General features: G+C 44.8%; 9 protein-coding genes across 9 annotated transcripts; 3 read left to right on the top strand and 6 right to left on the bottom strand.

Annotated features, from left to right (window-relative positions):
• Positions 1-7: 7 nt before the first annotated feature.
• On the top strand, positions 8-1,737 carry PADG_06878 (AMP-activated serine/threonine-protein kinase regulatory subunit SNF4; the record flags this gene model as incomplete). The annotated part of the gene is made up of 6 exons (XM_010763818.1): positions 8-226; positions 532-655; positions 746-895; positions 965-1,321; positions 1,381-1,490; positions 1,555-1,737. The coding sequence occupies 6 exons, from the start codon at positions 8-10 to the stop codon at positions 1,735-1,737; spliced, it is 1,143 nt and encodes a 380-aa protein (XP_010762120.1).
• Positions 1,738-2,701: 964 nt separating this feature from the next.
• PADG_06877 (uncharacterized protein) lies at positions 2,702-4,869 on the top strand (the record flags this gene model as incomplete). The annotated part of the gene is made up of 3 exons (XM_010763817.1): positions 2,702-3,746; positions 3,811-4,101; positions 4,163-4,869. 3 exons carry the CDS (start codon positions 2,702-2,704, stop codon positions 4,867-4,869), a joined length of 2,043 nt encoding a protein of 680 aa, XP_010762119.1.
• A 1,377-nt stretch (positions 4,870-6,246) lies between these two features.
• Positions 6,247-7,838, bottom strand: PADG_06876 (uncharacterized protein; the record flags this gene model as incomplete). The annotated part of the gene is made up of 3 exons (XM_010763816.1): positions 6,247-7,440; positions 7,519-7,686; positions 7,788-7,838. The coding sequence occupies 3 exons, from the start codon at positions 7,836-7,838 to the stop codon at positions 6,247-6,249; spliced, it is 1,413 nt and encodes a 470-aa protein (XP_010762118.1).
• Positions 7,839-8,470: 632 nt separating this feature from the next.
• PADG_06875 (50S ribosomal protein L4) lies at positions 8,471-9,416 on the bottom strand (the record flags this gene model as incomplete). The annotated part of the gene is made up of 2 exons (XM_010763815.1): positions 8,471-9,292; positions 9,342-9,416. 2 exons carry the CDS (start codon positions 9,414-9,416, stop codon positions 8,471-8,473), a joined length of 897 nt encoding a protein of 298 aa, XP_010762117.1.
• Positions 9,417-9,652: 236 nt separating this feature from the next.
• On the top strand, positions 9,653-10,976 carry PADG_06874 (mitochondrial 54S ribosomal protein YmL35; the record flags this gene model as incomplete). The annotated part of the gene is made up of 2 exons (XM_010763967.1): positions 9,653-10,193; positions 10,255-10,976. The coding sequence occupies 2 exons, from the start codon at positions 9,653-9,655 to the stop codon at positions 10,974-10,976; spliced, it is 1,263 nt and encodes a 420-aa protein (XP_010762269.1).
• A 166-nt stretch (positions 10,977-11,142) lies between these two features.
• On the bottom strand, positions 11,143-11,773 carry PADG_06873 (signal peptidase I; the record flags this gene model as incomplete). The annotated part of the gene is made up of 2 exons (XM_010763966.1): positions 11,143-11,322; positions 11,417-11,773. The coding sequence occupies 2 exons, from the start codon at positions 11,771-11,773 to the stop codon at positions 11,143-11,145; spliced, it is 537 nt and encodes a 178-aa protein (XP_010762268.1).
• A 2,473-nt stretch (positions 11,774-14,246) lies between these two features.
• On the bottom strand, positions 14,247-15,861 carry PADG_12204 (hydroxyacylglutathione hydrolase; the record flags this gene model as incomplete). Its single annotated transcript, XM_010764034.1, has 9 exons — positions 14,247-14,330; positions 14,431-14,457; positions 14,566-14,700; positions 14,791-14,882; positions 15,060-15,270; positions 15,374-15,407; positions 15,469-15,540; positions 15,621-15,708; positions 15,774-15,861. The coding sequence occupies 9 exons, from the start codon at positions 15,859-15,861 to the stop codon at positions 14,247-14,249; spliced, it is 831 nt and encodes a 276-aa protein (XP_010762336.1).
• Positions 15,862-16,303: 442 nt separating this feature from the next.
• Positions 16,304-17,829, bottom strand: PADG_12203 (rRNA-processing protein LAS1; the record flags this gene model as incomplete). Its single annotated transcript, XM_010764033.1, has 4 exons — positions 16,304-16,826; positions 16,886-17,347; positions 17,484-17,623; positions 17,710-17,829. 4 exons carry the CDS (start codon positions 17,827-17,829, stop codon positions 16,304-16,306), a joined length of 1,245 nt encoding a protein of 414 aa, XP_010762335.1.
• Positions 17,830-18,593: 764 nt separating this feature from the next.
• Positions 18,594-19,910, bottom strand: PADG_06871 (uncharacterized protein; the record flags this gene model as incomplete). Its single annotated transcript, XM_010763965.1, has 1 exon — positions 18,594-19,910. One exon carries the CDS (start codon positions 19,908-19,910, stop codon positions 18,594-18,596), a length of 1,317 nt encoding a protein of 438 aa, XP_010762267.1.
• Positions 19,911-22,773: the final 2,863 nt, after the last annotated feature.

The following is a 22,773-nucleotide window of genomic DNA, read 5'->3' as shown; positions in this document are numbered from 1 at the left end:
CAACAAGATGACCGATGATGCCCAGGACCGGCCACATCCGACCTCCTCCCCGAGACCTACCAATGTTGCTCCCTCTGTTAGTTCATCGGCAGGAACAGGGTTGACAATCAATCACGAGCCGGGCTTTGTGCAGCCATCTTCTTACCTTCGACCACGCGGTCTGTCTCGTCCAATGACCCCAGCTCAGCCAGAACGAGCAGTTGACCGCGATGAACGATTAGCGTTGGTAGGTACACCATGATAATCTTCCTTAATTTGGTTTTGTCTTTGATTTTATTCCCCCCGGCTTTGGCCCATGCCTGTATTCCCTTTATATCTGAATCGAATTGGGACGCACCTATACAAGTTTTACGTTGGCATGATGGAATCAGAACAGCCCGATATAAAAACATGGACAGGCATTGGAACACATAGTATATATATATATATATATATTTTTTTTAAAAAAAAAAACATTTGCGGAGAAAAAGGGAATAAATTTCTTGTTTCCTTGAGTCCTTGTGTTAACATGGCTCTGTCGTTATCCTACAGCGTGAAATTCGAAACTTCCTTAAAGTGCGCACCAGCTATGACGTCCTTCCTCTCAGCTTTCGTCTGATCGTATTCGACACCTCTCTCTCCGTCAAAGAGAGTCTCAACATTTTGGCACAGAATGGTAAGCTGCATCGCCGTCCAGGGTCGTACCGCCGATCAAGGGAGACTGCATGGAATCTGTCGGCTAATGATAACCGGGGGAACTCCACAGGAATTGTTTCTGCTCCGCTATGGGACTCTACCACTTCGACGTTTGCCGGACTACTCACCACGTCAGACTATATCAATGTCATCCAGTATTACTTTCAGCATCCAGCAGCGCTGGCAAAGATAGACCAATTTCGCCTGAACAGTCTACGTGGTATGTCTCCCATCCTTGCTTTTACTCCTCTATATTATCCCAAGCACTTTTCCTAACCTATTGAATTAGAAGTTGAAAGAGCTCTTAATGTTGCACCACCAGAGACAGTCTCTATTGACCCTGAACGGCCGCTCTATGAAGCATGCCGGCGAATGCTTTCTTCTAGAGCGCGCAGAATACCTCTCGTGTCATATGACTCTCAAACCGAGAGACCGATGGTGGTTAGTGTAATTACGCAGTACCGCATTCTAAAATTTGTAGCCGTGAATGTCAGTGAAACACAAAAATTACGAAAACCATTACAGGAGATAAACCTCGGGACGTATGATGACATTGTAACTGCCACCATGGACACCCCTGTCATTGATGTCATACACAAGTTGGTAGAGCGCAGTATTTCCAGCGTTCCTATTATCAACTCTGAAGGTGAGTTCCCCGATCTTATATTTGTATGTCCGGGAACGCTTCGCTTACTTGGTTGATAGGCGTTGTATATAATGTTTTCGAAGCTGTTGATGTCATAACGCTGATCAAAGGAGGGGTATACGATGACCTGAACCTCGAAGTTGGGGAAGCTTTGAAAAAGCGGTCACCTGTAAGTGCCATCTGGCCTTTTCTGGTGAATTTCGCGTTGACAGTCAGCTTATTACATATTCTAGGCATTTCCCGGTATCTACACCTGTTCTACCGATGACGGGCTTGACACAATCCTAGATACAATTCGTCGGTCGCGAGTGCATCGCTTGATCGTCGTAGATGAGCATTTCCGCCTCAAGGGCGTCCTTACATTAAGCGACATCCTTCGCTACCTCCTTCTTGAGGGTGAACCGGATGAGTCATGATTTAGAAACGTAATGAAATGAGAATGAAGAAACGTAACCTTTTAAGATATGTATTGGATACTGGAGTTTTATTTTAAGATGGCATGGAGTTTAGGAAGAGGGGAAAAAGAAACTCAAGCATGGTTCAAGGATACGGTCATATTGGCTGATTTTGCATATTCCTCTCAATCCCCCTTTTTTACTTTCCTCACGAATGTAAAAGGTAGGGACTGAGATAGGATCTTATATATCCTGTCTACGGACTCGGGTTATTGGGGTTTCTTTTTTTTTTTGTTTTTTTTTTTTTTTTTTTTTTTTTTTTTTTGTTTTTTTTCCTGTTGTTTCCATTTGGAAGTTTGGGGTTTCATGCTGGAATAGAACGGTTTGTGTGTCTGTCTTCTTTTTTTTTTTTTTTTTTTTTTTTTTTTTTTTTTTTTACCTTACCTTTGTTCCCCGTACAATAGATTTAAGCACGTTGAGCCATCTTCGTCTAACACTGCCCCCAATCATTTCTTACTTTCCTTCACTTCTATTTTGCCCGTTTTACGTTTTACAATGGCTAATGGTTGAGGAAACATAGAACCAGTCAGTCCACTTTATTTCAATATTTCCTTTTGAATCACCCCTGCGGTTCTCCTTTTCCTTCTATGCACCGGGAAAAAAAAAAAAAATTACCGGACTACTTGGATATCGTTTTGGTGCAATATCTGCATTCAACTGTCTTGGACAAGTCGGTAACCCTGTCGGTGTTGCGGCAGGCATGGCGGGCTGGGCCTTCCATGAGCATGGGGTTGTCCCTGCCCCGGGTCCCAAGAAAGGGAGATGTATTGTTGATGTGTTTTGTCCGTCTCTTCCTTCAAACTCCAAACACTTCAAACGCCCAACTACTTCTTCCATATTTCTTACTGATTTCAAGTATTCCAAGGTTCATCCGCGGTAATTCACACCTAGCCCTCGGCGGAAGGAAGCTGCGCCAGCAAGAAAAATGGGGTTCTCAGAAGCGCTACGATACCTATCCCGATATTATCACAAAGATAGACGGGGTGCTAGACATCGCCATACGAATTCGACTGCTTCCCCAATGCGGACGGAATCTACCGCCAACGATGCAACACATGTACAAACAAGTCCTTACGTGACGGTGATTCACGTGAGACCGGAAGATTTGGAGGTAGCGGACCTCCTAATTAGGAGGAGGGCTTCAGACCGTCAAATGAGTGAAAGGCGTCCAAGTGAGGGCTCGCCCCAACCATACGAGAGCGAAACCGTTCAGGCGAAGGAAAGCCCCATTGAACCAGAGCCAGCTAAAAAAGCCAGTGCTCCTTCTAAGTCACATTTTGAGCCCCTCCGCATCGAAAAATCGGATAAACACAGCCGAGGCTCACCACTACGTATATCCCAAGTCTGGGGTGATTCTAGAAAACAGATCTCACCGGCAAGCCATCATACGGGCAAGATTTGGGACCGGGGGGACCAAAATCATGAAAAGCCTCCTAGCCCAGCTCATGGCAACAATCGTTGTAGTGAATCCAACAACCTGGAAACGAGCCCTGACCAGTCAACGAGGCAATCTAGCAACCAGACTATGCAATCCGACGGCTCTTGGGCCACTGTCCAACGTGACCCATCGAAACGCTGCAAAAGCCCAATTGCAACCATTGACTCCAGGACTCCCTCCGAAAACAAGAATCCATTCGCAGATAGGCATGCTCTACGGTACAGTTTTGATGTGACTAGTTCGGAGGAAATTCCACAGCCTCATAGGCAACTTAGTTGTGGAAACCGTGAGCAAAATTCTTGCTGCAACAACAGACAAAGTCTTTCGGTATTTTGGCAGTCATCCAGGGGGCATGTTCCTCCTAGAGCCTCGAGCCGCTCATTAGACGAAATCTCCAGCAGAATTTTTTGTGGCCCAGGTGCTCCGCGGAGAGAAAGAATTCGATCCCGGGCCATAATTCGCTTCAATACCTCTGCTGAAGGCTTGGGAATTGTACTTCCCACAAAAAGCGGAAGGGAAATGATAAATTCAGGTGAGAGAGAAAGATAAGATTACATGACTACAAATCACACTCTGACCATATTTGATATATCTAGAAGGAGATTGTATACCTGAACGCTCAAATTCAATTCTCGGTCGTATTCGGAGCGTCAGATCAAATATAGGCTTGAGGCACAGAAACAGTGCTAAGAGGACTCTGCGACGTATCAAAACAATGGCTAACCTGACATTACGGTACCCTATCGACCAATTGAAAGGCAAAAGCTTGGAGGAATTGACACGCCTTGGAGGAAAGAGTTATTTCGACTTACCTGAGAGATACGGCCCTCATGCCCTGATATTACCAACATGCTTCTCTTCAACAATGAATTATCTTTTGAAGTACGGTATGTTTGTTCAATTTCCTGAAACCAACAACATAAAACTAAAATTATCTTTCAATAATAGGGCCCGGTATCGATTACCTCTATGAAGATCATGGCGACAATGAGGTTGTATGTACGCTATATAGTCAGTATGCCGACCAGGTGCTGTCTGCAGAGACGTCAATGGATAAGATTGACAAAACTACGAGAGTGGTCGAACAGCCAACTGAATTGATGCCACCCCCTGGACCAACTTCTGCACAGGGACCTGGTTTTGTACATGATGTTTCCACTGTGTTTTGTCATCTCTTATGTGGTTTGCCTGGAGGTATTCTGGGATCTAAGAACTTGTGTGAAGTATTGCAAAAAATTCAGGAATATGATTTTGAAAACCCTCTGGTAGCTAGAGATGCCGAACGAGGTGGATATCTTCCCGATCTCCCGCTTCCTATGGCAGCCAAAATCCGACTTATTGCGCATGCCCTGGTGGCCATGACAAATGACCTGCAGTTTGACCTTATCTGTTCAGTCTTCGGCCTTCTATCCTTCACAGCTGACGTGAATGCCAAAATATCCAATCTGAGAAATTTTACCACCTGGCTTAAACTCCCAGACTCTAGCTTGATGGCTAAACGGTTTAGCTTTGTTCTTGCGGAACCAAAATCGGTTAGATTAACAGTTGACAAAGATTCCGTTGTGGGAGATCCAGAAATGAATACTACGATGGAAATGGTTATTGACCACTGGAAGGATATTTGTTTGCAGTTTAGAAGGATGGGGATTTTTTAAGCTGGTTGACTGGTTGGTTGGTGTCTGATTTTTGAATTCTCTGTTTGATTTCTTTTGGGGAAATTTCTTTTCTGCTTGTCTTATTCTTACACTCTTTCTTCTATGCACGCAAATGTGCTTTATTACATTCCACTGCATTATAGAATTACGTGTATCTCTGGTCAACAGATCAGGCTTTTGTGCTGGAATTATACACATGAGTTGATGACGGATTCAGCAGCTTTTAATTTCGATTTGAAATTGGGTAACTTGGAATGGGTTTGGTAGTTTGTTCATTAAGGCACTCCTCTATTGTCTATAAAAGCTTTATACCTCCGTGGTTTCGGTGAAGCAACTGCGAGAAAATCAGGAGTTACCACAATTAAGCATTGTGACAAAACATTCCCACCATTTAACTATTTAACTAGCATCGAATTTTACAACTTAGGTCACACACAACTTAGGGTGAATTTCGTGCAATTTTTAAAAAGTATATGACAATGAATGGGACAGGAAAGGTCATAGGAACGAATCCGTCCAGCAGCTGCATAAACACCCATGCATCGTTACAGTCAGGGAATGATTGCCTAGTTACATAAAGGGAACTCCCCCGTAGTCATCGAAATCCTCCTCGTCATCCGTTCCCTGCTTAATTCCTCGAGTCCTTGCATGACGTGCGATTTTCGATCGTCAAAGGCAAAGCTGCTTTAGAAACTCACAGGTTTCTTTATCTCCTTCTATGCATTCCATACATACCTGCAGTTCCGTGCAGAAGAGTAAGCGGTACTTCTTCATCCGTGGAACCGCCATAGGCAATGCAGAGCTTAGCAACATCTCTCGTATCTCGTTCAATCGAAACCGGTGCATTTGCAATGCGCTTCAGCGTTTGCAAGGGGGCTCTTCAGAAACTGAATGGTCTTCACAAAATATCGAAGTATTCGAAGCAACCCAGTAAGTAACCTTGCGGTGTTGACTCTAATGCGATGGCAGCGACTGGTCTTCGGCCTTATCAGAGTCGCAAACATAGGCCAATTCGTTTAAGAAATTTTGCCTGCAATCTCCGGCAGGGTTATCTGTGGACGTCGATAGTCTCAAGCTAAAACCAGGACGGATTTTTCCCCTGTCAAGAGAACATCTGTTTCAAGAGAAATATGCATAGTAGATCGATTATATCCGTCTGTTTTCACATTATTCTATGCAGCTGTATTGGGGTTCTTGAAGAAATCATAGATGTAAAATACATATCAATACTCTATCTCCATGAAAGAAGATTGCCGCAAGAAGGGCCCAAAAAAAAAAAAAAAAAACCAAGGAAAAGGAAAAGAGAAGAAAAAAATGTGAAGCAGTGCCCGCTTCATGTCATTCTCTTTCTTTAACACAAGTGCACATGATTAGTCTTCATTTTGAATTGCACACCTCTTCCTTCTTTCTCTCCACCACCTCCAGATACTTCGCCCGCACACCATCCTTATACCCACACTGACGAACAAACTCGTCGACAGCCTTGGGTGACCTCCAGTTGCTGCGCGCATATTCGATGATCTCCTTCTCGCTGGGGAGGGCGAACCGCTTATGCGGATACACCTTGTAGTCCGTATCGGGGTTCAGGAGTGTCATTCTCGATTCGCCGGGATCAATGCGGAAAAATTCATCAACATCCTCATCAGTGACCTCATGTAACTCAGAAGGTTTCCAGACCGGCTCCGTGGGCGGTTTATTGACCAAACGAGCAGTGACACCCTCAACGAAGTCGGGATGAGCCATGAATTTGGCCGCGATCTTCTGTTCACGTTGGAATGTTTCAGCGATAGACCATGTACGGCCAATGCGAAGCTGGCGGAGAGTCACTTTTAGAGAGGTTGGAGAGCGGGAAGCAAGTGTTTTCAGTGTTTTTTGGGCCCATTCCCTGTTTGTTTTCTCCTCTTGGAGTCTGCTTATAATCTCTTCCACGGTATTTGCGGAGAAGCAACGGTCAATGGATTCGCGGAGGCTACCTGAAGGGAAAATTGGCTCCTCTTCTAGTGAAGGAAGACCGGTGGAGAATTCGGAAATGGTGCTGTTGACCAAGTCGAGGCGCTCGCCTAGGCTAGCGGTGTCCTTGAAAACAAGCTCAGAAAGTCGTCCGGTTAGGTTGGCGAGAACACTAGAATGGAAATAGTGGGTAGCGATGCCGGCGTAAAGAGTTTGCACTCCAGAGAGCCGTTCGGATGTCAATGCCAAGTAGGTTCCCAGTTCGCCATCAAGACGTGGCAAGAAGAAAGATCCCCCAACATCGGGGAAGAAACCAATGGTCGTTTCGGGCATGGCAAAGACGGTTCGTTCAGTCGCGATCCGGAAAGGGGCATGTACACTGAGCCCCACCCCCCCGCCCATGGTGAAGCCGTCCATGATGGAAATGTAAGGCTTGCTGTACGTAGCAATGAGGTGATCGAGCCTGTATTCCAGAGCAAAGTAATCTGAAGATTTCTTCTGGCCTTCCGGCCCTTCAGAAGCTTGTTGAGCAAGAGCCGCAACGTCACCACCAGCACAGAAGGCCTTCAATCCAGCTCCGCTGATGATGATAATGTTGGCAAGCTGTGATTTTTCCCATTCCTGTATCCATTTCCTCCGTTATCCAACTTGTCCCAGAAAACTGCAGGAATCTTGCAAGACATATAGAGCATTGCGTACCTTCAACCTAGGCACAATCTTCCTTGCCATCGATCCATTTAGAGCGTTCAGTTTCTTGGGTCGATTGAGCTCAATCGTGCGCACACCAAAAAGGCTGTTGAATAAGACATCGTCGGGTTCATCTTCAGGAAGCTCTTTTGGTATGTCCGCTGTCGCCGCTGTAGACATCTGTATGGCACCCGAAATTTTAGAAAAAAATAAAAATAAAAATATTAATATTAATAACTAGCCACACAGCAATAAGTACGCCTATATTATCAATTCCTTACCTTCGATAACCCAGACCATGCCGGAGACGTCACTTTGGCTGTCAATGGCATGGCAGCTCTGGAATGCCGTGAGAACCAACTCAACGGTGTGGAGGACTGGGGGCGGCAAAGTCGAAGGAACATCAATGGCGAATGCTTATCACAAAGGCAATTGAACAAAGTTCCTATAGACATACACATGCACAGCGGATTGCAGGTAGGATGTCGAGTGGAGTTAGTTATATTACGGTAAACTGTATGTATGTCCAGTCTCTCGTTGTTGATGACGCCGGAAAAAAAAAAGTTGGTTAAATCCACTGGTTAGTTATTTTACTCCCGACTCGGCTTCGCGTCATTTTCTGCACTTCGGTTGGCCTCGGGGTAGTAGTAGAGCACAGCGATTTGGCTGGCATTTACGGCAGCAATTATGTATATTTACTACATATACTATACGAAGTCCAAATAGTTGTAGATATAAGTGAGCAGCAATGGTGATAAAGTTGTGATTTTTCTTTCCAAGAAAATTACGGGCGGGCAGTTTCGTGATGGACCAGGGAGTTGACCTCACGCTTTCGCAGTAAATATATATCTTAATGCCTTGATCATTTCCCAAGATCAAGTTAAAAAAATCAAAATTGAAACAATAAGAGGACATCCCAGTCGCCAAACTATGTTACAGTCAGATATCTTTTATGTGCAATATATTAAGCCCGTGCAGGCTTCGACTTAAGGTCACTAGAATGCCAGAATAGCATCCGATCAAGGGCCTGCTTCTCCACGATTAACCGGGCCGTTTCGAGCAGATCCTTCACATCCACATCCTCTCGATCCAGTACTCGCCCATGTCGGCTAATTTCTTTCACCCCCATGAACAACCGTTCCTTCTTGACCTCAGTAATCAGCAACGAACGTCCAAAACTCTTCCCCCACTGGTTTTTCTCGAAAACGTCCTCCAGCCAGTATGGGCTAACATCGCGCGGGAAGGTAATGTTATCGTTCACGATAATCAGCTGCCCCCGTTGATACCGGTAGCTCAAAGCTGTCCTCCATGCCAGATCGTAAATTTTCTTTGGTAGCTTCGTAGAGAAGTCTCGAGGATGGGGCCCATGGGCAACACCACCACCTCTCAGCATTGGCGATTTTTTATCTCCAAGTCGAGCTCTTCCAGTCCCTTTCTGAGGGCGAATCTTCCTTCGACTGCCATGAACATCGTCTCTCCACTTTGTACTAGCGGTACCTTGTCGGGTCTTGTCACCCTCATAGACAATCGCACGGTGTAATATGTCCCGACGTAAAGGTAGTAGAAGATGCTGAGAGCTGTATTTGAGAAATCTGAGGGGTTCCATAGTCGGAAAGTCGTAGAGAGTCGCAAGTGCTGGCGGGGGATTCCACACTGGCTTCGGTATGTCATCGGAGTTCGAGGTTTGCCCGGCAACATGCGCACTTGCGAACGCAGTCAAAGGAGAAACGACTGCAAGTTCCGTTTCCGTAGTCATTGACCGTGATATATGCTTAGGTACACACTGCTGTTTATTCAATTAGCCTCGTCGCGAGAGAAGGGGTCAGTTATCATACAATTGCTGGAGCAAAGTTGCTAGCAAGTCCACGCGTGAGCCATCTCAGCGGCCCCAACGACTTGCTCCCAGACATTGCGAGGATGGTTTCCCACACAAATCGAATAGAACGACGCTGTTGGCGTATTCTGTAGAGAATTGGCCGTTGGAGGGGGTTTCTGCAGATTTTAGATTTTGGATCTCGTCCGATTTGGCGCTAGCCGCAAAAAAAAAATGAAAGGTTGCTCACAAACCCAACCTCCTCTGACTGCTAGAAAACCCAACATCCACCACGAAAGCCACCACGCTCAGGACCACAAACGAATATCCATCATGACCCATTGCGAACTGACCTCGAGGCTACTGTTCCAATGTCTACGACACACATACAAAAACACCTTTCCCGCAGGGCAGCTCCCGTTTAGCCGCTCCTTCTCCTGTACCCCAGCGGGCAACGAAGAGGCTCAAACGGAAACCCGTCCGAGCCAGCCTTTCTACATAGCTCCTGATCCAGCACTGGTAACTAGTCCTCGACTGGAGCGAAGACTTCTACGGGCAGGTAATCCTCCAATTGGGTCTCGTCGACGTCGCGCAGCGCTCCAGGACTCGCCCAATATCCCATTTGAACTTCTGCCGTACCAATGCTTCCAGGAGGCTCGCAAAGTCTTGTTAGAGGATAGAGAGGAGAAAATCAAACAAATCGAGACAGAACGTGGTAGAATAGCGAGATTACGTGCGGCTAACCCTGCAACAGTTGGAAGAGAACTTCAAAAGAATACCCGGCTCAGAAGCATGGAGAAGCACTTGGAGTATCTGAAAATTCAGGCAGATATCAACGATCCTGTGATTAAGAAGCGATTTGAGGACGGCCTTGGTATGTTTACAAGGATCCTGAATTGTACTACTGGAATGGGAACTAATAGTCGTTCGACTAGGTGATATGAATCGGCCAATATATCGCTTCCTCGCTGATAAAAAATGGAGAGAATATAGACGCAAGATCATCGTCCAGCGTATAACTCAAATGAAAGTGGTTCCCGATGTGCTTCCACATCTAGACCCTATAGTCGATGTGAAATTAGCATTTGGGAGGCGAGTAATACCTCCTGGAGAATTCGTCGATTCTCGAGTCAGCTCGATCCCAGCCAAGCTGAACGTCCAAAGCTTTGAGCGAGGCGAGAAACTGTTGACAATTGCTGTTGTGGATTCGGATGTCCCCGATCTCGAACACGACACATTCGGGTTCCGATGTCACTTCCTTGCCATTAATGTGCCGATCTCGCCTAACGAGCCCCGGATATCCTTGGACAAGCTCTCAACAGACAATCAGGTCATTTTTACGTGGTTTCCTCCTTACGCCCAAAAAGGAAGTCCGTATCACCGTCTCTCTGTCGTTGTGTTGGAGCAAAAGGATCAGGCAGCTTTGGATTTGAAGAAGGTGGCAGAGAAGGTGCAGCGTGAAGACTTCAGCCTTCGAAGCATACTGACGCGACACCAGCTAAAACCCATTGGAGCACATCTATTTAGATGCAAATGGGACGAGAACACCGAATCTGTGATGAACGAGTTTGGTATTCCAGGCGCAGATATCGAGTTCCTGAGAAAGAGGATTGAACCTCTGCCATACAAGAGAAGGAACCCATCCTCATTTAGATAGACTATTTTGTTGTTCTTGCGTGTTTATGTCCATTGGTTTTTTATGGAATTGTTACAATATATTGTATAGTAGCTTTATAGTACACTTGATTTTACAATTTACACATCCCAAGAAAGAATGGCAAATAATGAACTCCCTTTCCAACTCCAGCCAGCAAATGCAACACTCATTCGTCCGAAAACTTAGCAGGTTCTAAGGTATTCCGTGCCCATCTAGGAAACGAATACGATTTTCCTAGTGCAATAACTTTACCAACCACCAATCCTAACGGGATCGGTCCGTGGAATCTCGAGTCCCTCGACCATGGCAAATTATCGCCAATAACCCAGATATGGCCTTCGGGGACCTAGCATTCACCAAAAGCAGTCAGAAACAGTAAAACAGCAACATTGCCTGGAAAAATAAGCAGAAGAATAGAAGAGAAAGAAGCAATTTCTAACCCGTATCATCTCTGCATCCTCGCACCCCTTCCCGTCATCCCCAGGCGACGGTGCATCCTTCAACACGAAGTCCCCCGGCATGCCCAGCACCCGCTTGGTCGACGTCCGCCCTCGAAAAAGTGGACTCTTGAATACGACCAGATCCCCCACCTCGAGCCCTTTTCCGTGCTTGTGAAACTTAGAAATGAGAAGCCATTGGCCCCGGTAATTTATGCTCGGGTACATAGAGGGGCCGGAGCAGGTTTGGTAGGAATAGCAGTGCTCATTAAAGAGTTTCCCGCCCCCGAGAACGGCCAATCCACCCAGGACCGTGGGAACCGTCCGTTTTATGAGCTTGATCAGGATGCGGCCATTCATTGAGGCGTCTTTCGGCGGATTACTCGCATCTTCTGGTGAGGTAGAATCGAATCATGGAATCAATTTTGGTGCTAGTGTGCAATTATTGGCTAAGTTAGTTAACTATGGTTGATTGACTGATTGGCTGACATAATATTACATCTGAGAGAGACACGGGAAAACGTTCTACCGTTTCCTCATTGTGATGGTTTTCTTTTCTTTTCTTTTCTTTTCTTTTCTTTTTTTTTTTTGAATTCCAATGCCTTTTCTTTTCTTCTTCACAACCCTCAATTCTTTGACAACACCAAGTCGAATTGAAATTGATGTCCCATTATGTCGTTTTATAACCTGGAATCCCTATGTTTGATTTAAACGACCTTGATATGCTGGACTTCCGGACTCAATGGCGCGAATTATTCTACCTGTCCCAGCCAATGAGCCTTCTGTTGAATATAGGCCACACGACCCTTCTGGTGAATTCTTCCCCCACTTCGCTGCGGCCCTTTAAGACAACCATTAGATGAAATACTTCTTCCTACACAGCGTTGGCAGTTTTACCATTTGGTACAGCTATAACCTTCACCTATTAAGGGCCAACCTCCATGTTCCCTATTATTCCCTCCACACTAGTTCTGGGACTCTTAGTACCGACGAGCCTAACATCCGAACTTACTCTTTCCCAATGCCTCGGAGAGACTACAAAAATCTTTGACAGAGGAAGAAACGCTTCTTTAAAATGCTAGAGCCTGTCGTCTTCATAATACATCCCAGGTCGTTCAGGTGTGGACAGTGAAGCAATATTACAACTGTATGTCTCTTTTTGCCGTCAAAATGGCAGAGATATCCCCGAACGCCAGATTTGACTTCTGATCCATTTAAGTATGGATGGTGAGAAGCTGAGTGGGCATGGTTGGGAGACATTCCTTTCCTACATAGACAATCATATTATTTTTAGATTGCTATTGATTATTATCATTTCACTACTTTTTTTTACTTCATTTACTTCTTTTGAGTGCTGTCATGACATTAAGACTCAAGCGTTCAAAATTTGACCAAGCATTATTGCCCTACAAATTAGACCATTTTAACGTCATGACAGCTTCTGGCCAGGACACCAGTTGGCTTCCAGGTTCTGAAGCTTCGTTTTGAGCGTCTCCAAACCAAAAACACCTCAAGCCCACTCCTCTTCTATGAGGTCTCAAGTCTCAGCGCACCTATTTCTTCCACATGGAATCGGCATCTGCCCGTAAACTTTTAGTCAATATCAATTTCACAAGCCTTCCAACAGCGCATAACACTCCAACTTCGCCTTGCCGCTAGGAAGCGCCTTGTTCAATGCTTTATCGGACGTGACACTAGCCATCAATTGGGGCGGTAATTGGTCACTCCTATTGATCTGCCACAGATGATATACCTTGTAAAACGTGGCAAGCTGCGAGAGCTCAATTTTTTGGACTTATTCGAACTTCGCACTCTCAGTGCCTGGTCAATCGGGTAATAGATAGGAAATATGGATGGTTAGCTGATTGATATTACACCGTCTATTCCATACTCCTCACTCCTTTCATTACCTCACTTAGACAAAAATGGATAGATGAATAAGATTCCGTGAATAAAGCGGTTCACTTTATTGTAATATTTGGTAAAGGGGGTATTAGCAATAGCCTACTCTTCACCTCATATTCGTGCAGATGAATGCCAAAGCAATTGCTCCTTTTCTGGCAGCTTTTCATGTAGTTTCTGAGAAATCATATATACTCGATGCCAATGAGCCGCTCTCCGGGCTCAGGGGATTCACAAATGATACACTTGCGCATATCTGAGGTTCAACTCGCAGTTAGCCATCCAGCCAGCGGAGTAGCGGCAAGAGAATTTCGTGAGAGGCCAGAGTTATCTGCACATATGCCTATGTGCGCCGTTGTTCACCTTTGTACAGTATAGATTGGCTTCAACACAGTGTGTGTCGCATAGAAGATGTGCACACACTTTGTTGATCAGACCCAGAGTTTGAGACATGATGAATGATGAAGTGTGAGTTTTTCTCCTTCTCTCCTTAGTGGTAGTTACTTTTTCTCGTTGACCGTTGGAATATTATCGCGAATAGCTACTATTTATATTCAGGGTTTATTACCCCTGCCTTTAGATACATTCCACAGGAACCGATTGGGATATGTATGTCCAAGTATTTTTCAACGTTTGATGTCACCATGAGGATACATGTAGTGGACTGCCCATCATTCACTTCACTATGCAGAATACAATACCGAGGAAAATAGACAACACCAGCCATAACAAAGTCATTGGGTATTTGATTTGAGAACACCAGCCATTACATATTTCAAACACATTCCTTTAGCACACCCAATCCTATATGTCTTCTTACAACATACATGCATGCAGGCACAGCCCAAGCACAAAAATAGACCTAAATAAACAAGCTTTAAAATATATAAATCCGTATTCACCCCTTTTGATAATCGAGCCAGTATTCATTTTACATATTGTTCTTCATCTCCCGCAGGGTATGCATCACATCAACAGGATCCGTCTTCTGCGTCGCCTTTTGGATTTCGGGGTCCTAAGAGATGTAGAGTTAGACATTATGTGGCAAGTTGGATTGAGTACTAGTCTGCGTAAGTTGGAAGATGAAATAACGAGACGATAAAAGAAGGATTTACATTGACCCTCATGAACACGTTATGTAGCTGAAAGATAAGAGCGTCAGCACATTGACTTTCCATTGATGTTCTTCAATAGTAGGGCCGCAAAAGGCCAACTGAAATAGCACCTTGGAGAGGTTAATACAGACATACCTTCTCCTCACCCATGGTGAATTTGCCCTGGGTCTGCTTATTCTCCTCCGCAAACTTTTCTAGCTGTCTGATTGGCTCTGTCTGAGATACTGAAATGCAGAATTTCACATTCTGCTTTGTATATTCGTGGCCGGGCTGTGTTAACAGGTTGGGCCAGTTAGCAGAGGCGTATGCATTCAAACATGAGTCCCCTATTCTATTCGTTTAAAACAGGATGCAACCTACATAGATCTTAGTATCATCCGGAAGATTAGCAAGTGTTTCATTGAGCGCGGTATGCATCTGTTGAGCAGTTCCTTCGAAGAATCGTCCGCATCCTACAAATTTATTATTTTATCAGTTCCAGAAAGTAATAACACATATCAGGTAAGGATGTATGAAAAAGAATATATATATATATATATAGTTTACTTTGGAGCCGAAGCAAAATCACACATGTATATAGATATATAGATATGTCGATATAATACTTTAATAAGATGTGCTGTACATACCTCCAATGAAGAGCGTATCCCCCGTAAATACGACGCGCTGATCCCCATCCTCCGCGAAATAGCAGATGCTATCCTGGGTATGGCATGGCGTATGCAGAGCGGTTACCTTAATACGCTCCCCGATTTTGAATGTCTCTCCGTGTTTAGGAGTTTTGGTGACGGACTGACAATCTTTTCCCCCTATGATAGGTAACTTTCCGAATTCTTTGAGCTGCATGAACACAGAGTGGGCAAGTAAGTTGGCTGATGGTTCCTTATTTTCTTTTTATATATCCATCATATTTCGTGCAGTGGAATGGAGTTGGGTAGCTTACAATCTTATCATTTCCACCGGCATGGTCGTAGTGACTGGAGAGAAATTTAGTTCCTTAGTGCGTACTATAATACAACTGGAGGTGCAGATACTGACTGATGAGTGTTTATGATTGCTTTGAGGTTAATTTTACCGCTATCGATATGGGATTTCAGAACCGGGATGGCTCTATAAGAGGATGTTAGTGTGAGAAAAAATGGGAACAGCATCTCAGTATGCATTTGCGCTACAATAGTATAGTTACCTACTCCGGAGGGTTTGCAGGGTCCACCACCATTGTTTCCTTTGACGGCTCGTCGGATATCAGGTAGGCATAATTGTTGCCCGACCCGGTCCCTATCGTCGTTGTTTCATTTCAGCTCCTTGCTATTTATCATATAACTATATGGGGGAAAGCTTACACATGGGAATAGATTCGATATGCATTTTGCGCCTAAATATTGATACACCGGGGGTTAACAACCGATTGAAGGCCCTGCTTGCGATCATGGATTTTGGAGATTAATCTATTACTGATGTGATCTAATGCAGTAGCCTCCTCGTTGATTGCTTCGTAATTATATAACTGGTGCGGGGGTTTGTCTGGATTCGATGCGAGGGATGACGTTGAAATGTGCTCAACCCTAGGCAGGTCTTTCCGATTCGCCCCGGCTATTCTTGCCAGTCTCCCCGCAGTTAGGTTGGTGCAACTGTTAGTATTGTTTTTGATTGGTGGCCGTTTGTTGTTCTTCTCCAAAACGTATATATCTCTATGAAGTAATAGGTCAATGGATAATTATATTCGCAAAAAGTTGAAACCTGCTGATATGGCCTGTATGTTTGATATCTTTCACATCCTACTACCATGTTTGACCTCCAAACTACACAATACGCTACATATCTTGGTTCAGATTTATATTAGTGCTCTCTTATTAATGGATACATGTGTTCTTTAGACAACACCAATGGATTTGTACCTCCAGCTTCCGTCTATATTCCATCCACAGCTTCGCAGTATATTCGAGTCTGAGTCTGCCTGCATGTCCGCAGCATCAGGAAGGGAGCCACCCTCCGTCCCACTCACAACTGCATCATTACCTTTCCCTATCTCTGAAGTAACGTACCCGCCGGCTTCCATCTGTATGTCTGTATCCAAGTTATGTGAATATTGATCAACTGGTGATCGAAGATGGTCAACCCAATAACCTGAAGCATCGCTACAGACTGCATTGACGTAACACATCGAAAGGTTCAGCTTTCTGACTGTAGCCCATGAGTTTGAGTTTAAAATGTGACGCAGCCATAGATATACAGCCTCCTTATACGGATCTCCCTCCGAGGCCGTGCTATCCGAATCGATAAGGACACGGGCTAGCTCACCGCTTAGAACGGTGAGAAACGTTGCATGTTGTTGACACAGTTTTTTTAAATATCCATCCCATGTTGAAAACACGGGCTCCATTGGATTTCCAAGGCTGAACCAGAGCATTAGCAAAACAGGGCTCGATTTTTGTATGGTGTCTGAAATACTAACGTCCTGCTGGCTGGAACAAGAAAACCCTCCTCTAAAAGCACTTCAACAATAGCCCCTTCTCCTTGTTGGCTGCAAATCGATGTGAGATTTTCTAGCACCCGAGCCGACTCTAACATTCGAGGTCGTTTCCTTTTCGCAGAGTTCTCGCTCGAGCGAAATACTACAGTTTTCAACGACTGCTGTATTACGTCCTTCACAGATCGAGAGCCATCACTGAGCCCTGGAGCACCAATACCGGGGTCTGCCGTTGCGATATCGGGCAAACCAACCCAGTAAAACTTCCAGAGCCATTGCAGGGACCGATGAGCCGCATTTCGCAGTACAGAAAGCGATGGTAACTCCCTATGTGTCGCCTCGTGGCGTAGTTCCACAAACGAAGCTGGTAAACCGAGTTCAGTTGCCTTTTGGAACATAGTCTGCTTCCTTCCGTACAATTTCGAGTCCACTAGTCCGGTAACAAATCTGTGTTGGAACAATTAAGTAATCTACAAACTTACGGGGCGGACAAACGGACATTACCCCAAAAAGGGAACCACTGATACTGGGGTTGGAAATAAAATAACTTGTAACCAAAAATTGAAAGATAGAAGTAACCCACCTGCAAAACGCTGCCGAATAAGTCGCCCGAATAGAGAAAATGGAATTTTTCTTGGCATCATCGTGTAGAATAGCATCTGTTAATAGTGCAGTTGCTTCCACGGAATGCGGCAGGTTCCCGCGCAGTTTCCAGACCCAAACCTGAAAAGAGAATAGGGTGATAATATGTTAACATTGACAAATAAAAATCACATACACAAAACCGCTTTTAGAAATATAAGACCTACAAGTGAGCATGCTTTGGCACGCATGTCTGCAGGTTCCTCAGAAGTAGAGGGGTAAAATTGGCTGCGAATGGCCAGCAGCTCAGACAACTCCTTCCACGGAGTAAATTGAAGCCGTGGCATGTTTGACTTGGAACCGCTTGACTGACGATAATGTGGAAAAGTTAAAAATAAAACCTAGGATAAACACGGGCAGCTGGAAGGGATAATAAAGTGTTGTAAAAAACACTGTCTTGTGCAACAGCCATTCGATCTGGACTGGCTTGTATGATGCGGTGGTTGAGAAAGCCAGAAAGGAGCAGATATCCTCAGGCTGGATTGTTACCATACAGCGTTCATAAAAGTTTTCTGTGTGGGTTGTCCAAACTATCTGATAACGACTAAGGAGAAATCACCAACGAACAAATAGCGAAGAGCCACGTACAGTGGATTCTCAGTACTCCCGTATATAAATTGGAACCAAGGTCGGCTGCCCCGTTTTATGCGCGGGTCAATACCAACGTTATTGATATTGGAATATATTTGTCGTCGTCATGAAAACCTTTGCAGTGGGATGAGGCGAAATTAAAGTTTGGGCTAGTTCTGATCCCAAATGCTTAATTGTCAACTTAGCCAATCAGAGCTCTCAGAATGACATCAGACTTTGACATCGTCAAAGCAAATCGACTTATTGACACCATTGCTTATTTGGCCAGAGATTATTTCTTTTGTTGTTTTATATAGAATTGACTTCCAGGCTTAAATTGTTCAATCAAAATTGCCGCTCCTCTACTATAATCAAAGCCAAATGACCTCTTCAGAAGTTAACAGTACAGTACATGGTTCCTTCGAGGAAAAATATATGTCTCATTTGCAAGGCTATGCCTGATATGCTAAGTTTTCACCCATCATACCCAACCGTTCTCAAGGCCGCCATAGGGCCGCCTTAGCATATTGGTCGGATAATTCATTGGTTGTGTCACTTTTGCCATGCTGAAATCCGGGTCTTGCTCGTGCTCAAAGAAAAACGACCTGCCAGCCATATCAAGTTGATAGACAGGGCTAGCCTCTGGATCACATGGTTGAGATGATAGAACCCAAGGCTCATTGAGGTTAACTTGGGGATAAGGTATTGCGAAGGGGCTGTGGGACCCTTGCGTCGGGAAAACGACTCGGGGTTTGAAATCCTCTGGTGTCTGTACTTCATTCTCCCCATGGTTTATCTCTCGATAGTCGTCACATTGTCCACTTCCCTGGTTGTGTTCTTTTTCTCCTTCCTGTTGGCTTTCGTCGTCGTCGTCGTGACCACCGTCATCGTCATCATCATCGTCTTGCGAATCTTTCATGGTGGAAGGATCAAATGTTTCTTCCAGCTTCAGTCCCTTACCCCCCGCGCGTTGCAAACACACGGGCGAGTCCCCATCCCTCCCCAGTCCCAAACAACCGGGGTCAGAGTTGTCCCATGGTGGAACTCCCTCTGGTTCGTCGTACAGTCCAACACCAACAAGTTCTTCGCCGTGTTCATCACTATCAGGAATAAGAAGAGGAGTGTTTGGTTCATTTTTAAATTGCTGAATAGGGAGAACGTTCGGTGTCGACAATGCTGTTTGAGACGTGGAGCTACTATATGTATCATCTGCTAATGGCATTCCGTAGCCTGCTGACGATATCAAGTAGTTTGTAGGTGGGTCTGAAGAGAGAGATTCCATTACATTGATGGAGTTGCGATTGGAAGTATCCAGGGGGTAGTGTGGGTATGCAACGTAAGAAAGTGATTGATCGTCAATGAGATTCAAGTTCTGTTGTTGAGTGTAGAATCCGTTGTCGTCGAGATATGTTGGAGATATGGGCACCTCATTGGTCTGATACACTCCATCCTGCCATGTATGTGATGGCCGAGGATTGCGGTGAACAATGTGAAGTAGCTGATATGAGGATAGCGAGCTGATCGGTCTTTCACCTCGGAGAGGTCTGAGTAGAGTAGAACGGAAAGACTCGTTACGCATATTATGTTTAACAGTGCGGCGCTGTCCTCCACGGCAGTGATTGAACATCATATCTCGCTTTGCAATCAGATTAGGGCCGTTGTCAGCACTTGCTGTCTTTAAGATGCCATGGGTGGTACGTTTTCGATCCGCCATTTGGGCTCTATCGACGTTAGTTAAAAATGGAATGTCGTTCGGCGAACTCGCAAAAGAAGGTTGATACCAACAACTGTTAGCCATGATGAAGGAATGTGATTCATGAGAAATGCAGTTGAAGCTTGAATAGGAAGATAGGCGAAAAAAATAGCGGCAAACGGTTTAAATATAAAGGTTGCTAGTACGTAATTCACTTTTCGGGTTCGGCAGATACAGAGAGAGATATACAATGGCACGGGTGTCCTAGACTCCTAGGTAAGTCAAAAAAATCCACTAGTTGTGCAAGGCTACGGATAAGATTTAAGGTGGAAAAAGTCTGCGTAGAACAGATCATTTCTGGCACAGGAGATCTGTGGGTTTGAGAACATCGTTGCATTATTGCCATAACCCGCTTGTAGTTTGGCCAAGGCAAGTAACTTGGAAGCTGTGGAAGGTGATGTGGAAAGTGGATGGGTCCCAAAAAACCCGAGCTGATAGATGGTAACACTGCTACTCCGTCTCTTGATGGTCAAACCGGCCGAAAAAGGTTCAGGAGGTTGAATAAAATAGCGAAGAACGTATAAATTAGCAGGTGGAGCACATGTTCGCGATTGTCAGTATGTATGTCGTAAAGTACCTTTGATTAGTTATCAGAATAATAACAATAAATAGTTTAGTTAATGAACTTTAGCACAAGTAGTCTGGGACAGCAAGCCTCCATGTCAGTGCCAAACTTTGGATGGCCATGTTCCGAGCCACGAAGGCTTGCTCAAGCTGATGGGATGGGCCCTGGTCCTAGAACAGGGGCTGTGACGCTCCCAGAGATGTTCTGTGTTTGCAGACATCATACATGCATGTTGCTTGCAGAATTCATTAGCCACAATCCCAGCAGCTTGCCGTATCTTCGTCCTGGTCTCGGAATTCAAGGGTGGGGGGTGCCATGGAAAGGAACAAAATTGTCTGGGTTCTGGGTTTCCATACTATCCACACGTAATCGGCATTCCACACTGGGAATGGTTGAGTAATGTCTCCATGAAAAATAACTACCAATAATAGTTTGACAAAGAGCCACTGGATTTCAACCCTTTTCTCTTTATTGTTTCTTTCTCTAAACCTGGAGTCGATACCATTTATTATTATTATCGCCTGCAACATCAACCTTCTACTGCTGAGAAGGTGTCTTACCAGACCTGTGACGTGATACAATTCCTCCTGGTTTCTAAACACTACATACATGTCATCTCTGGCAGTCGGTCCCAATTGGCCATCCACTCTTCAGTTACATAGGAAGCATTACCTCCAACTTAAAAAGGAGCCAAAGTTAAAAAAGAAACCCAAAGGAAGAACACATGTCATTGTTCGACTACGATGATGCTAGTGGCGTGTGGTTGGGTTATGGGTGGATACATTTTGAGAAACTTTTGCTCCCGCCCGCGCACAGATAACTATCTTTGTTAGTTGAAACGCAAGAAAGAGAATATTTAATCCTCCTGACCACCTAAATATTAGCTAACTGAGAGGTGAGTTAGGGGTTGGAGTGGTGTAGTTGGTTAAGGCCTTGAGGGGATATATCACCCTGTCATATATAAAACCCAGCTTGAGATAAAGTAATACTGAGGTGAGAGCGGTCAAGAAAATACTGCAAATCCTGAATTTCATTATTATAATCTATGCAAGCCTTGCACGACGATGCACACACCAAACATGGTTGTTACCATTTGGAGATAGAAGAGTCCCCAAGGCGTCAACAAATCCGGTATTTCAGGTCCAAAGAGGTCCAAGGCATCTGAAACTCGCCTCGGTTTTCATTCACCCGCATCCACTGTTGTAGTGGTTAAGGGGCAAACCTGGACGAGTGAGTAACAACATTGTTGTTACCCAATCGGAGCGTATTTCACCCTCTATTCCAGATATATCCAGAGATGAACGATTCCTTGTGGGGTCGACAAGAGGATTTTTGATTATATACCATGCGAAGGATTCTTGAGGGTAATTTACCTGGGCGGCAAATAATTATCCATACAAGAGAGCAAGTGCGACAAATGCTCCGGAGTATTAACTATCCAACAAGAAAAAAAAAAAAGGTGAAACCTCATCGGTAATGAAGAGGAAAAGCTGAGCCAAAGCAGCTCACCGTCCATGCTCTGTAATTTGGTGCGTATTATCGATGTAATTCCAGTTCTCAGCAGAGAAAGGCGGGGACATACGGAGGACGGAGTAATAATATTAAAATGGTGTTTAGCATATCCCCACCAGTACAATCCTGAAATGGGTTGTGGGTGAACAACAACAACAACAAGAACCAGACCAGTTTCTTTATATAGCCTATGGTTAGAGCTAAGAGCCGCTGGAATTGGCCAAGTAATTCAGGGGGTCCCACTGGGGTTGCCAGCTGGTCTCAAACGGGGAACCCCCACTAGGCGGGAGGCCGACATTTGGGTTAACTTGCCTCAGCATGATCCCTCCTTCACTTTGGACTCAGAATATTAATGGCGAACCGACTCATCCGCGACCGACACACCCCCACCTCCTCCCCGCGACATTTTACGTCCAACACCTGATTAGCAGGTTAAAGGATCTTTTTGTGCAGCTTACCCCAAAAGAAGTTTCCAAGCGTTCCACTAAACTCCCTCATTGAGTCCTTTTAGGTTGAGCTGGAAGACAACCCGTGCTATGATTTTAAGTCGACATTTTTGCTTTTTTGAGGTGATAGAGAAAAAAGAATTATTGGTGGTTGAATCGTCGTGATTTGGTCTCAATTACTGCCATTATTTGATCTTCGAAGATTCGATGATGTCCACTTGTTTTAACGGTAACACATAGCCTCTCATGACTCAAAGTCAACTTTCAGGGGAGAAAAGGGCCCAGATCCATTGACTTGATGAAGCTTAATAAGTACTGAAGACGAAGCCCGCGTGGGATATGTTGGGAACTGTTGAGGGGGGTCAAGAAATCTTCCTGACCAAAT

The sequence above is a fragment of the Paracoccidioides brasiliensis genome (assembly GCF_000150735.1).
Source record: "Paracoccidioides brasiliensis Pb18 unplaced genomic scaffold supercont2.9, whole genome shotgun sequence".
Taxonomy (NCBI): Eukaryota; Fungi; Ascomycota; class Eurotiomycetes; order Onygenales; family Ajellomycetaceae; genus Paracoccidioides; species Paracoccidioides brasiliensis.
This window is presented reverse-complemented; position numbering and strand designations above follow the sequence as displayed.